General features: G+C 39.9%; 1 protein-coding gene across 1 annotated transcript in view; it reads right to left on the bottom strand.

The window, feature by feature from the left end:
• lrrc74b (leucine rich repeat containing 74B) overlaps positions 1 to 16,452 on the bottom strand; it is a 21,556-nt gene that overhangs the window by 2,013 nt on the left and 3,091 nt on the right. The window contains exons 3-6 of the mRNA XM_073841410.1: positions 14,966 to 15,108; positions 8,847 to 8,979; positions 4,504 to 4,710; positions 440 to 549 (exon numbers count right to left, since the gene is read on the bottom strand). Coding sequence (XP_073697511.1) covers positions 440 to 549; positions 4,504 to 4,710; positions 8,847 to 8,979; positions 14,966 to 15,108 — 593 coding nt within the window. The remainder of the gene's footprint in view (positions 1 to 439; positions 550 to 4,503; positions 4,711 to 8,846; positions 8,980 to 14,965; positions 15,109 to 16,452) is intronic.

Below are 16,452 nucleotides of genomic sequence, written 5' to 3'. Positions count from 1 at the left end.
ATGAGTTTTTTTGATGAAGTAAAAGTGTGCACAATCTCCTGTGAGGGCTAGGTTTAGGTGTAGGGTAGGTGTAGGACCATAGAAAATATGGTTTGTACAGTATAAAAACCATTACGCCTATGGAATGTCCTCATAAAACATGTAAACCCAACATGTGTGTGTGTGTGTGTGCGTGTGTGTGTGTGTGTGTGTGTGTGTGTCTTTATTTTATCAAGAGTTCACAGAATGTTTTGACAAACTACCTACTTTATCTCAAAAGATTACCTAAATTTTGATTCCTCATGATAAGATCCCTTTTACTACATAGGATGCTGATTGAAAAACATTTTACTATAACAGAGTTGTTAAATCCTGACTTGATCAATGGATGTTAGTCCAAAGTAAGCTCTTAGCATGAGTGAGTGATTTTGGCAGAGGATGGACTTTATTTTCCTCTTACCTCCAGGCCTTTAGCAAATGCAATGGCTCCTTTTCCTCGAATGCAGTTCCAAGCCAGATTGAGTGACTTCATTCCCGCGTTCTCGGCAATAGCAGCACCCAGGATTTCCCCTGAGGAAAGAGAAAGATGGAGAAGAGCAACATGGGGGAGTTACTGTTATTAATTCAGTGTATTATTGTGTCTTCCACTTATGATTTAATTCCTGTGGGAACTAACTGGCTAGTAACTAGTAATTTGGGCCTAAAATATGATGGTCCCTGTATCAGCAACTTTCTTTCTAAACATAATATATAATATAATATAATATAATATAATATAATATAATATAATATAATATAATATAATATAATATAATATAATATAATATAATATAATATAATATAATATAATATAATATAATATACAGAAGTATTTATCAAAATAATCTGGAAAATGTTTTGATTTTTAATAAACTGACATTTTTGTGATGAATCTCATCAGTTTAATAATAATGTCAAATTATGCCTTACACACAATTTTTCTATGAACTCTATGGACTGGGTCACGACTTGATGTTCTTGGTCTAAAACGCAGGTGAGAGCCATAGATTTAGTTGAGACTGTTATCCAGAGCAACTTATTAAAAGGACAATCCATCCCTCTGGAGTAGCCTGAGGTGAAATGTCTTGCTCAATCGTGCAATGGTGATAATTCATATTTCACTCCTTGCGGGGATTGAACCTGCAAATGTCCAGTTTTGAGCTTTAGAGCCACCCTGTCTACCTCCCTTAAAATATAAATGTAAACTCATTTGTCATGGCAACTTGAGAAACCTGAGAGAAGCTCACTGCTATTCAAAAGAAATGTATATTTTAAACATTTATAATGTTACAAAACAATTCAATTTCAAATAAATGCTGTTTTTAACTTTTTATTCATCAGATAATTTAATAATTTTGTTTCACAACTGTTTTATAGTAATAATAATAAGGAATGTTTTTTAAGCAGCAAATCAGCACATTAAAACGATTTCTGAAAAATTGTGTGACTGAAGACTACAGTAATGATGCTGAAAATTCAGTTTTGCATTACAGGAATAAATTACTTTTTAAAATATATTAAAATAGAAAATGCTTATTTTAAATTTTAATAATATTTAAGAATATTGTTGTTTTTACAGTATTTTTAATCATATAAATCCAGTCTTGGTAAGCATCTTTTTAAAAAATATTAAAACATCTCAATGAACCCAGACTCTTGAAAGGTATTATGCATACTGTAGCTAATAAATAGCATTTCCTCAAATGGTTCCTATTTTCAAAGCTCTTAAAGAAATAAAAAAGCTCAATGAATATCATATTTGATATACATAACTATATCAGGCCTTATTGACCACGTTAGCAATGATCACCAGGGTAGCCTGCCAAGAATAAGCAAGCAGTATGATTATAAAAAGGAAGCCATCACCATATGTAATATGAACAGAGACGTGCCAGTGGAATCTGTTAAGGATGTATGAATCATGGCAGGTCATGGAGGAGTTCCTCTTGATGATTATATGCAATATTTTATTGAGGCAATTTCCCTATCCTCACACTCTGTCATTTATGCTGACAGCGATGGGGCTTTAGGACTGTATTCTATATCCCTCATCATCATACTGGAGTTTCTGATCATTTGAGATCCAGCCCTCTGGATATTGCAAATCTAAAGATATTGTGCATGTGTTGACAGTGAATATCATTTCCAATTTGCATTGCAGTTAAGAAGAGAGCACTTAGCTATAAAAAAACAACATTATTTTGAAGAATTGCATTTCCATATGTTCCCACAGAAAGATATGAATAATTTCTAGTGAGCCAGATGTGTTTGAAAACAACGGATTTGAAGGTTTTTATTAGCAGGTTTCTCCACTGACATTACATCCGTTTATCAAAATATCAAAAAAAAAAAAAAAAAAAAAAAAACATTGCAGACAAGGATTTGTTTAAAGGCATATTCTTCACCTCTAACACACTAGACCAATATTTGTGTACTGACATAGATGCCCTGTTATATGTTATTTAGATTGCGGACACGTCTATGTGCTTGGAGCGAATGTGGGCAGCCATGCCATCATTGGCGACCATGGTCCATTTGGCTACATTGAAACGCAACCCCAGAATTTTCAAACTAAAACGTCTGCAGCGTTTTCAAAAGTCTTTTTTTTCGAGGGTCAAAAATGCCGGAGAAATGTAAATGTAAGGCATAACTGTAGCAAAAGTTATGCGTTATAAAATGAAAGTGCACTAGTGTAAATGTAGCCTTAATCAAAAGATTCATGAACCCACAGTGCAGTCCCGATCTGAATCTAATGATTTAGGCTCCACGCTCCGACAGAAGTTCTAATATGAATCAAAAGAAGATTGTGAACCTACTCCAAAGTTCCAATCTGAATCAAATGATTCACGATACACAAAGTTCCAATCTAAATCAATAATTCCGAACCCATCAAAGTCCCGATCTGAATCAAATGATTTACAAACCTGCTCCGATAGAAGTTCCGATCTGAATCTGCAAACCCGCTCCAAAATTCCGCTCCTAAATCAATGACTTGTCAACCCGCATTGAAGCCCCGATCTGAATCAAATAATTTAGGACCCGTTTCGAGGTCCCGATCTGAATCAAATAATTCACAATCCATGCTCCAATAAAGTTCCAATCTGAATCAAAAAAGATAGATCATGAAGCGGCTCCAAAGTTCCAATCTGAATCAAATGTTTTGCGTTGTACAAAGTTCCGATCTAAATCAAATGATTCGTGAACACGCATAAAAGTCCCGATCTAAATCAAATGATTTACAAACAGCATTGAAGTTCTGATCTGAATTAAATGATTTGCAAACCCGTATTGAAGTTCCGATTTGAATCAAATGATTTGTGATCTAATAGAAGTTCCGATCTAAATCAAAAGAAGATCACGAACCTGCTCTAAAGTGATGTAAATCAAATAATTTGTTTTTGCTAGTGAATCGATCAAAGTCACGACTTTGAATCAATCGGAGTGGTTCCAGCATAAATCACTCAATTGATTCTGTTTGTCTGTTACTCTTTGACGTCTTTAGCCATGTTTACATGACACTGCCAGTACTGCTACTGGCTTAGCTCACTAGCTTTATGAAATTAACTGAATTAAGTGAAAGAAGTATGATGTTTGTAGCTTAATTCACTATTTTTTAAATAGTTTTACCAATGCAGTTCAGTTGGTGACAGTTCAACAGGAAATCAGTTGAAAGGATCCAGTCATCTCATACCACTAAAGTGAATGTTACATTTATCGGTATTGTAATAACTATTTGAGAAATTATTGTTGTATCTGCTTGTATTAGTCTATAGTGTGATAGTCAACGCAAATGGGAGAAGTAGATGCAATAAAGTTAAAGAAGGTAAACTGTATCATACCTTATATGTTGCTATAGGCATATAGAAATAGTTTATATAGACAGATCACAGATTTCATTTATAAAAAGTCTATTATTTCTCTAAAATTAAGTAAGTTGCATAATCAAAAGTGAAACAGCAGCTCTACATCCTTGCAAGGCGCCACTGAATTAATGAGATTTGCTGCACATAATAAACCAATGAAACTCTCCAATGGTTCTGTCTAAGTACCCTGCCAATTGAGAGTCACTGCACTGGGCAACTCTTCTTTTGCTTGGTGAACTGAAACTAAATTATCCAAATTTGTGTCTAGACATTTTTATAATACTCTGTAGTGCGATAAAATCATCACTATAATGAACTGCTCAAAGTAAGTGAAACGGACACATTTTAATTTCATTTCCATTGTGCAATACTGCACCGAAGGTTAATGTTCTTTTTGTTATGCATGTGTTAGGTCAAATTTCAAGCTGTTTTTTCTAGTACTTGTCTTACTAAGTAGCCATAAAATTGTAGTCTTCCAGTCCAGCTGTTACATGTACCCATTCAACATGTGGCAGCCAAATGCCTCAAAACCACTAAGTGACCCTTTTAAAGCAAAGTTATTTGGAGGTTTGCAGTAATCAAGCGGTGAACCTTTCATCAGCAGCTTTTCAAATCATCTCACCTGCTATGTCTCCGAATTTGTTGTGACTCAGGTCGAGGTGCTGAAGCTTCTGGTTGCCGATCAGAGCTGGGGACAGGTGTCTGGCCGCTCGTTCATCCAGATGGTTCCCGGAGAGGTTGAGAGAGAATAAGGTAGAGTTTTCCAACAGCATGCTGGACAAAGCCTTGGCTCCATATTCACTCATCCGGTTTTCAGACAAATCAATTTCTGGGAAGGAAAAGCATAGGTTTTACAGTTAATACCTTGAGGGAGTTCTACAAAATCAACCACACAATCATAAAAGTTTTTAAATGCATTGAATGGCTACAATGTGTGTTTAATAACTTGACATTATTTGGGAAACAGTTGTATTTGAACTGGATTTTATATGCAGTCTGAACCCCATTGTATGTGCTCAGACATCACAATGTAGGACAACAACAACTAGACAGACAAAGTGTGATACAGGCAGAAAGAACTTGAGGAATATTCTGAATGATAACAACACACAGTCTGACTTATGATACAGCCTGGAATTAAACCACACCATGTTGGATTGTCTGGCCAGAGGATGAACTGCCGACTGGGCCTGGTTTCTTCCCAGGTTTGTTTTTCTCCATTTCTGTAACTGATGGAGTTTAGGCTTCTTGCCACTGTTGCTTCTGGCATGCTACATTGTGGACACTTAGGCCCGGTTTCCCAGACAGGGCTTAGACTAAGCCAGGATTAGGCCATAGTTCAATTAGGACATTTAAGTAATTTTTATGAACATGCTAAGAAAAAAACATTACTGGTGTGCATCTTGAGACAAAATAAAGGCACTGATATATTTTAAAATCAATCAGTGCAATTTTATTTCAGTTGAAACAACTCAGACTTACATTTTAGTCTAGGACTAGGCTTAAGCCTTGTCTGCGAAACCGGGTCTTAATGTTTAGCTATATTATTGAATTGATTGTACAGAGACTTTGGATGAGAGCTGAACTGATCTGGATAATAACACTAGTGTTTTCCAAAGAGCTGTGTTACAGCTGAATTAAACTCATTTCATACTGGATGATCTTTACGCAGTCATTAAACTAGGGTGACCATATTTTAGTTTACAAAAAAGAGGATGTACACACCTTTGATCTTTGCCAGTTTTATCACAGGTGGAATGCAAAATGTATAAATACAAGCATTTCAGTCAAATGGAATTTATGCAATATTTCAAACTTTTAGCCCATGGGAGAAAATCAACCCGCCGCAACAGTTTAAAATCAACCCAATAACATGGAAAAAATGTGGATTTGGCAACCCTACATCCGACACAAGCTGAATCCAAAGCGATTTAAATACTCTGCATATTGATAGCGACTCTGCGATGCATGACAGTTATATTCAATATTAGAATGTTTGCATGAGCGGGATTAAGAAAACAGTCCCGCACAAGCTTTAAAGGGGTCATCAGATGCAAAACTTACTTTTACATGTTGTTTGAACATTAATGTGTGTTGGCAGTTTGTGTACACAACCACCCTACAATGATAAAAATACACCCAGTGGATTTTTTTTAATCTTTAAAAGTAATATCCCCTTTTTAAAATCAGGTCATTCTTAGCTTCTTGTCGGTGTGACGACACATAGACAGAGGCCACTCCTACGATAGCTGATTGACATGAGCGCCTTACCTTAATCCCGCCCTCTCCTGAGCTGAAACAGTCCGACTCCGATCGCCATTGTGTGACTCAGGTGCAGGGGAAGACAAGAAAGTCTGTGATTGAGCGATTGAGGTGTTCTGTTGTTGGATGTAATAATGTATATAGCAGTCGTCATTTACTCCCGACATCTGAGCCACTGAAGATGCAGAGGATAACGTTACTTTCGTTTTTTAAAAGGAAAACGCTGATCCCGATCTACATATGCATCTATGCTCGTGCAAAATGTTCCTGATGCAGCTTCACCCACAGTAGAAGTAAGTATAAGGGTTATTTATTAATCTTTGCAAATGGCCTTTCTTAATAATGTGCTTGTTGGCCAGTTTCGCCACTAAACGCGGCTAAATGCGGCTAAATGTGGCTAAAGTAAACATTACGGCTCATCATCCCACGGCAGAGAGGGGCGGGGCTAGCAGAGCTCATTTGCATTTAAAGGACCATGCAATAGAATGAGTTGATTCTTTGCAGAGCTGATTTTGACAAGGTAAAAGGGTGTTTTTTTTACACTACTATTGAGAATTTTTAACCAAAGTATATTATGGACTTCTCATTAAGACCCTAAAAAATCATATGAACTTAATATTGAATGCGATATTGAGCGCGATATGGCGTAGCTTGTCAGAGATTTACGTCTCTGTGTATTAATTGCTGCTCCAGCGGAACCTGAGCGGAACGCACGTGATGGAGATTTACTACTAATCAAAGTACCGGCTTCATTGACTAAACGCGCCTCACAATATCGTTCGATATATTGTCCAGCCCTATATGAACTTGTGGAAAATGGGCATCCAACGACCCCTTTAATACATAAACGCACACAATGAATGGTGACTGTAGAAAGCAAAAGCCGAATCCCAACTGGACGCCATTTTTAAGTCCAAAAAGTGGACATGTCTGGGGAAAAGAGGACGTATGGTCATCCTAATTAAACTGAACTGAATAAACAAACAATCTCTATTGTATAATGCGCTATAAAATAAAGGTGACTTGACTTGCTGGCATGTCTTAGTATGTTGCTAGCATATAACTAGCATAATTTAAGTTGTTAGCATGATTTCACGAGTCGCTAGCATGTTTCTAGCATGATTTAACACATTACTAGCCTATTTTAGCATGTTGTTAGCATAATTTTAACAAGTTGTTAGAATGTTTCTAACATTTGAATACATTGTTGATATTTTAACATGGTGCTAGCATGTTTTTAGAATGATTTAACACATTGTTAGCATATTTTAACATGTTGCTGGCATGATTAAATACATTACCATAATTTTTATAGCAAGTTGCAAGCATAATTTAAGCTTAAATTTGCATAATTTGTAGCTTTTTCTATCATGATTTAACACATTAATAGCATCTTTTGCAGTTTGATAGCAACTTCCCTGCTGAAAAAAAAAACAGCTACAGCCTAGACTGGTTGGCTGGTCTAAGCTGGTTTAAGCTGGAAGTAGCTGGCTTTAGCTGGTCTCCCAGCCTGGCCAGGCTGGTTTTAGCTGGGGTCTCCCAGTCTGACCAGCTAAGACCAGCCTGATCAGCCTGGCCAGGCTGGGAAAGTGGCCAATATCCCTCTAAAACCAGCCTGCTGACCAGCTAAAACCAGGCTGGTTGACCAGCTAAAACCAGACTAAGCTGATATTAGCTGTTTTTTTCAGCAGGGATACTTTAACAAGTTGATAGTATGTTTCTAATATTTTTTGGTAGTTGCTAACAAGTTGCTAACATGTTTCTAGAATGATTTAGCACGTTTTAACAAGTTGCTAGCATGATTTCACACATTAGGTACCAGTGTCTTTTAGCATTTTGCTAGCATAATTTAACAATAGTAAGTTTCTTACATCGTTAATATTTTTTAACATGTTGCTAGCATAGTTTCTAAAATGATTTAACTCACTGTTAGCATGTTGCTAGCATAATTTAACAAGTTGCTAGCATGTTTTTAGCATGATTTAATACATATAGCATTGTTTAACATGTTGCTAATGCTAGAATAAATGATCAAGTTAGAATGTTTTTAACATTGTTTATATTTAACATGTTGCTAGCATAGTTTCTAGAATGATTTAGCACATTGTTTGCATGTTTTAACATGTTGCTAGCATGATTTTATACATTAGCTATCAAGTTTTTTTAGCATGTTGTTAACATTAAACATAGTTAATATCTAACATGTTTCTAGAATGATTTAGCATGTTTAACATGTTGCTAGCATGAATTCATAGATTAGCTACCAGTATCAAAATTGAATGAGTTGCTAGCATGTTTCTAGCATTATTTAACACATTACTAGAATCTTTTAGCATGTTCCTAGCATAATTTACCTAGTTGTTAGAATGTTTTTAACACTGTTAATATTTTTAACACATTGCTAGCGTGTTTCTTAAATGATTTAGCTCATTGTTAGGTAATGTTTTCAATCCATGTCACTGGAAATTTGGGCCTATTAGGAAATCAGTATGTTAGCTTTGTTACGCCAACATAATAAAACACCTCACAAGACATTGGTTTCTAAAAAATTCCAGACTTGTCCAGCCCCCATGTTCCTCTATAAAAAACATGACAAGATGAGATCAAACAGACTTGAAGTTCATTCTACTAGAGAATCCCAAATAAAGACCAATGGAAACAAAGCAGTACTGTGATGTTGTGCGTGGGACTGCAGAAAGTCACCTGTGATGTAACAATTCTCTTTGAGCATATCAGCAATGGCAGCCCCGCCTATTCCCTCCATCCAATTATCTCTCAGATTCAGCTTCAGGATGGAGGTGTTGGTTACCAAGGAAATCGCCAGAGCTTTAGTACCCTACAGAGGACAATTTTTTAAAAGTTTATCATATGTTTTATATGTTATAGAATGCAGAAGTCAAAACATATTTACAAAAACTTGCACTTCAAAAGCCGTTTTACTAAATGTCACATTTTCAGGCCACCAAACGTACTCAGTTACTCTCGTAACCTCGGTTCCCTCAGATACGGGAACGAGTACTGCGTCTGAAAGATGCTATGGGGAAAAGCTCCTTTTTCTCCGAGACTGAAGCATTTTCAATAACGCAGTGTGACTGCACGGCCATTGGTTCGTGCAGTGAGTAAAAAACGAACCAATGGCTTGGCAGCGGAGTTGCGCGAGCGTATGGCGACACTTCGCGCCAGATTCCGCCAAATGGGGCGGAGTAACTGACTATATAAGTGCATGTTTCGCCATAGGATCTCAGGTTACTTAGACTGAAACAACCACTGAGTTGTGCGGCTACATAGCACGGCTAGCAACCAGTGTTGGGGTTAGTTACTCAAAAAAGTAATATATTACATATTACATATTACTCTCAAAAATAGTAATCCCTTACTTTACTTTATTACTCCCTGGAGAAAGTAACTAGTTATATTACTAGTTATATTACTAGTTACTTTTTTTCTTACACAAACCACTGTTATTCTTAACAAAAAAGCAAACATGACCTACTGCGTGCATCCACGGCAGAATGCAAACAAACAAAGCTCCTTTAAAGCTGACATCTCAGTGCATACGCGATCTCATAAAGCTCTTATAACACAATGGATATTATGCACAATTAATCTTTCATAAATGTCTACACTTTGTGTGTTGTGATTCGTAAGCACGCAATATTCAGCACTATTCAAAACTTTTGAGCAGTGAGTGAATTCTATCTTAAACACCATTGATTGGCGATGCGTTCCATAAATCAGCAGATGGCTACATTTTAAAACATTCGATTTTAAATCGAAACTGCCTATTCTTGCGCTTACTAATCATATATGTTGTTCTTGCTGCTTTTGTGCAATAGATGAATAACATTTTTTTGTTTTTTAGATATTTTATGTTTATATATTTCTATATTGCGGAAGTCCCGCGAATCATTTTAATTTCCCGCATCCCGCGCACACACACACGAGTCTCTACCCGCCCGCACCAGCACACGCACTTGTCCATCAAGTTTTGTCCCGCGCCGCACTCTGTTGCGTTGGGTCCCGCGGGTTTGCAGGTCTCAATTTGCAAGTGCAGCTCTGCTGCTGGCTGCCGGGTGTCGACCAATCGGTGATGGTAATTTAATGATACCTCGTGCCAAACCCAGACCAATCACTGTTCCATTCGCGCCCCCCTCCCCTTCCCTTCTGTTCTCTGTGTTGTCGTGTGCCTTGTGTGTGATGAAGGTGCTACTGGCAAATGTAACGCAAGTAACTAGCTCGGGAAAACTGTAATAATATTACTTTTTTCAGACGAGTAATGCCTTACACTACTAGTTACTGAAAAAAGTAATATTATTACAGTAACGCGTTACTTTGTAACGCGTTACACCCAACACTGCTAGCAACGCAGTACTCGTTCCCGTATCTGAGGGAACCGAGGTTACGAGAGTAACCGAGTACGTTCCCTTACGAATCTTCACTCATACTGCGTCTGAAAGACGCTATGGGGAACCAGTACAATCCCACCGTGCTATGATAGAGGAACGACTAATCATGGCCCTAGCATCTGACGGCTAGTATGGGCCATCTTGCTCAATCAGGCTAAGCTAATAAGCATCCGTTCCAGAAAAAAAATTGTACAGTTTGGAACTCACACAGAGGGCCAAGACGTACCACATACTAATTATGCACTGGTCACAGTTATCCATTCATGCAGAAAGGACCCGAGCCTGCAAGGCCGGGACATCTAGATTATAAAATCTAGCAAATGTGGACGGCGAGGCCTAGCCGTCCGCCGCACAAATTTCTGCAATAGAAACGCCACAGGACCACGCCCAGGATGAGGCAATGCCTCTAGTCGAATGGGCTCTCAATCCCATGGGGCATTGCAGGCCCAAGGATGAGTAAGCCAGCATGATGGCTTCCACTATCCATCTGGATAACCTGTGTTTCGTGATAGAACACCTTTTGTTGTGGCCCCCGAAACATACAAACAGCTGTTCAGACTGCCTGAAAGCAGCTGAACGCTCTACATAACTCCTCAATGCCCTGACAGGACAGAGGAGATTTAAGTCTTGGTCTTGCTCCGATGGAGGAAGTGCCAAGAGGGTAATAATCTGGTCTCTGAACGGAGTCGGGAGACTTTTAGGCACATAACCATGTCTTGGTATTCATGACAATTTAAGAGTCGTTGGGCCCGAACTCCAGGCATATCATGTTAACAGAAAGAGCCTGCAGGTCACCCATACGTTTTACTGATGCCAATGCTAATAGCAGGGCAGTCTTAAACGTCAAAGGGCGAAAGTCAGCAGACTTAGAGCCCTCAACACCGTGGCAGGTCCCACGAAGGGACTGTGAAGGAGCAAGGCGGATTGAGCCTCCTTGAACCCTTCAAGAAACGAACGACCAGATCGTTCTTTCCCACAGATTGACCGTCCATAAGGTCATGGAATGCCGCTATGGCCGCTACATAGACCCTGAGCGTGGAGGGAGATCGTCCCTATCCAACAGCTCCTGAAGAAAAGACAATATCACTGATATGTCACATAAATTCGGGTCTGCACCACGGGTGGAGCATAAGCGGAAAAGACAGACCATTTAAGGCCATAGAGCCGCCTTGTAGACGGTGCTCTAACATGAGAGATAGTACTCAAGATATTCTTTGGGATGCTTCCAGGCTCTCGTCGAGAAACCATACATGCAGCGCCCACAATTCCGGTTGGGGGTGCCATAGCGTTCTGTTTGCCTGTGTTAAGAGATCTCGTCTCAGTGGAACAGGCCAAGGGGCTGATGAAAGCAGCCGAGGCAGATCTGGGAACCAACGCTGGTTCTGCCAGAATGGAGCCACCAGCAGGACTTTGAGTTTCTGCTCCCTGACTCGCTTGATGACCTGCAGTATCAGAGCGATCGGTGAAAGCGCGTGTAAGAGGAGGTTGGGCCAGCTGTGGGCCTATGCATCCTGTTCCTTCGAAAAATAAATTGGGCAATGAGAATTGTCTTCTGAGGCGAAAGGTCAACTTTTGCCTTGCCAAAGACAGCCCATATTTCCTGAACCGTTTGGGGATGGAGCGTCCACTTGTCTGAGGAGACGTTGCTCCGAGACAACATGTCTGCTCCCTGGTTCAGCCTGCCTGGTACATGTGCTGCTTCCAATCAGTGCAGGTGGAATTGAGCCCATTTTAAGAGACGTTATACTAGCGTGAGCAGACGTCTCAATGAAAGACCTCCCTGGTGATTTATGTAGGACACCACCATCATGCTGTCTGAGCAGACCAAGACGTGGTGACAGAAGGGCGTGAAGGCCTAAGCACACTGCTAGCATTTCTAGGCAGTTGATGTGAAGGCAACTCTCTGCTTTTGACCATTGGTCGAACACTGGTCTGCCAACGCACAGTGCTCCGCAACCCAAGTTGGAAGCATCTGTCGAGACCACCTTCCTTCTGCACGTCGTGTCCAGGGGAACCCCCTGTTCCATCCACTGAGAGTCCTTCCAAGGGGTCAGGGCTGTGACACAGGCCCGATCTACCCTGATCCGCAGGCGTCCTAGACGCCAGGCGTGGGACTGAACTCTCAGTTTCAACCAGTACTGAAGGGGGCGTATGCGCAGTAAACCCAACTGAAGTACAGGGGATGCAGAGGCCATAAGACCCAGCATCCTCTGAAAAGTCTTGAGAGAGCGAAGGGCTCCGACTTTGAAGGAGGCCGCAAGCATTCGAATGGCTTGAGCTCGTCGATGCGCAAGTACTACTCTCATCTGGGCAGACTCGAAACTGCTCCCAGGAACGATATATGTTGGCTGGGAGACAGCGCGTTCTTTGCAAAACTGACCCTGAGTCCTAGGCACTCCAAGTGGCTGAGGAGCACGGATCTGTGATGAATTAGCTCGTCCTCCGACTGGGCCAGCACGAGCCAGTCGTCGAGGTAGTTGAGGACGCGGAAACGCTGCATCCATGCACTTCGTAAACATGCAGGGAGCTAGAGCCAGTCCGAAATGAAGGACTGTATACTGATAAGCCACTCCCTCGAAGGCGAATCTCAAGAATTGCCTGTGATGGGGGGCAATTTGGATGTGAAAGTATGCATTTTTCAGATCCAATGAACAGAACCAGTCCCCTGGACAAATTTGTGAGAGGATCTGGTTCAGTGTAATCATTCTGAATGGCCATCTCATGAGGGCGCGGTTCAGATGTCTGAGGTCGAGGATGGGTCTTAGACTGTCATCCTTTTTGGGAACGAGGAAGTAATGGCTGTAGAAGCCTGACTCGCTCTGTGCCGGCTTTTGCCAGCAAATTCCTCACCTCTGCATGCAGAACATCTATGTCCTTGGCGAGAACTGAGGTGGAGACCACGCCGCTGAAGCGCGGGGGTATTCAAGTGAACTTAAGTGCATAACCTCGTTTTATTATTTCCAAAACCCATTTTGACACTCCAGGGATGGCTTGCCAGGCCTTGGCCTGTGTGGCGAGGGGTTGTATTGGTTCAAGCAGCTGATTACTTGCCGTGGGATCGCTGCTTGATAGAAGTGAAAGAGGAATTTTGCCCTCTTTTGTTAATGTTTGTTCTTATTTTCTCTGCTATAACAACGGCAGGTTGTGAGGGCACTGTCAGAAAGGGCCCAGGAGTCACAACATTTTGCACAAAAATATAGCCGTCAGCACCCGAAACAAAACGGGGTGCTTGGAGGCTATTAAAGTGCTGTGTGCATTCTCTCATGTCCGCTTGTAGCAGACAAGGAGAGGTGCCGGTTGTCTTCATTGAAAAACGAGCCGCCAGCGAGACATAACACTCAATGTCTCAGTGCAGCCTCAGCGCGGGCGTGGCCCAGACGCATCCAATTCGAAGCTGTCAGTAATAATCATAGTGACAGCATTCTCCTTGAATCCACCTAAAAAGATCAAACCACTCAAGAAGAGGAGTATATAGGCAGATTAAAACGCTGCGCACATCCCCTCAGATCTGCTCATAGCAGACGAAGAGAGGGGCGGGGCCGTCTTCATTGAAAAAACGAGCTGTGAGCAAGCAGATCCAGACATAAATACTCCTAGTGAGAGCGTGTCTGTCTCAGTGCACGCAGCCTCAGCGTGGGTGTGGCCCAGGCGAGAGGCGCATTGAAATATGAAGCTGTCAGCAATATAGAATCATAGGTGACAGTGTTCTGCTCCGATTTGCTCATAAGGATAGAGCCGCTCGATAAAGCGAGAGACGCAGATCCTCATGTAACACACTGGCAGATCAAAGCTGCATAGAGAGTGACGCACACAGGGCTTTGCCGGCGTTAAATCACTGAAGTCTGATCGCGCGTTCACCGTTTCTTTCTCGGGGGTAACTTGGAGAAGAGAAACGCGAGAACGGGGGAGGCGGGGCGACTCCCGCGAGCGAATCAGCTACGCCTCTGTGAGCGCAGCATAAGCAACGCATACACAAACGCGAAGCTGTCAGTAATGTGACAACGCTTTGCTCCGATCTGCCCAGGGTCGCTCGTTCAGCTTGATCCGCTGCGAAGGCGTGTCAACCGCGAGCAGCATCTAGTCTCGTAGATCAGCAAAGAAAATCGTCGCTGAAGGAGAAGAAATCTGAGATCCTATGGCGAAACGTGCGCTTATATAGCCAGTTACTCCGCCCCATTTGGCGGAATCTGGTGCGAAGCGTCGCCATACGCTCGTGCAGCTCCGCTGCCGAGCCATTGGTTCGTTTTTTACTCACTGCACGAACCAATGGCCGTGCAGTTACACTGCGTTATTGAAAATGCTTCAGTCTCGGAGAAAAAGGAGCTTTTCCCCATAGCGTCTTTCAGACGCAGTACGAGTGAAGTATTGTAAGGGAACTCCCCATTAATGCCCCTAAATCAGTTTCTTTGCTCTTACCTGTGAGCCTAGCCCATAATGCATCATGTTGAGTTCACTCTGATTCATATTTCGGAGAAAGTAGGATACTGGGATTACATTCAGCATCTTACAAGCTTCTCTGTAGCTGGACTGTCCTGTAGGGTCATATGCTCGTCTTTCATCTGGAACAGACCAGAATACCTTTCAGAATACATCGCTTTATAGTTATTAGGTGTTTTTTTTTTTTTAATTGCTTACTAGCCCAAGCAAGAGTTAAAGTTTGACTAGTTAACATTGTCTGGTTAGCCCTTTCACTCAAGACTTTCTGGGGGGCAAAAAGCTTCTTTTTTTTTTTTTTTTTTGCATCGACAGCCATTCAAAAATACCAGTAACCAACAAATAAATTACAGATGTTTCAGTGTATTATATTAGATATTTTAGAGGACTCTTGATATTTATAAATATAGCATGATATCTATAAATATATAATATTCTGGAGACTGCTTTTGTCCTATTTTAAATTTTTTTTTTTTTTTTGTCTGTCAATTTACTGTCTGAAGAGAATAATAATAATACATTTTATTTACTTTTCTCATACTAAAGTGCTCCTACACAAAAAATATAAATGCCAAACAATAAATACTACTACTACTATTACCAATAATACTAATAACACTAATAACAATACAATTAATGCTACTACTACTATTACCAATACTACTACTACTAATAATAATACAATTAATAATAGTAGTACTATTACCAAAAATACTAATAACAATACAATTAATGCTACTACTGTCAATATGTCTTGTTCTGTTCTGTTCTCCCAGTGTTTTCTCCCCTTCTGTTTCTAGTCATTTTGGTTTAGTCCTTGTCTCCCCCTTTTAGTTCATGTTCAGTTGGTTTAGTCTTGCCCTTATTTGTATTTCCCCCTCGTTATCTTGTTTGATACCACGCCCCATTTTCTGTGTATTTAAGTCTGTGTCTGAGCACACCCCAGTGTCCGTCAATGTATTGTTACATGCAGTGTTTTATTTTACTCCGGTCTCCAGCATTTCTATCTACTCCATAACCTGCTAATGTGACAACTACTACTATTACCAATAATACTACTACTACTAATAATACAATTAATAATAGAATTACTATTACCAACAATACTAATAACACTAATAACAATACAGTTAATTATAGTACTACTACTACTACTATATAAAACTAATAACAATAATAATAATAATAATACCAATACTACTAATAACAATAATAATAATACCAATAATACTAAGAACACTAATAATAATACTACAATGAATTATAGTACTACTACTGTTACCAACAATACTAATAACACTAATAATAATAATAATAATAATAATTATAATACCAATACTACTACTACTACTACTACTAATAATAATACCAATAATACTAATAAAACTAATAATAATAAGAAAAAGAATACCAATAATACTAATAACACTAATAATAATAATAATAATAATTATTATTATTATTATTAT

This window comes from Garra rufa, chromosome 5 (assembly GCF_049309525.1).
Source record: "Garra rufa chromosome 5, GarRuf1.0, whole genome shotgun sequence".
NCBI classification, from domain to species: domain Eukaryota; kingdom Metazoa; phylum Chordata; class Actinopteri; order Cypriniformes; family Cyprinidae; genus Garra; species Garra rufa.
The sequence above is the reverse complement of the archived record's forward strand: the minus strand, read 5'-3'. Positions and strand labels throughout refer to the sequence as shown.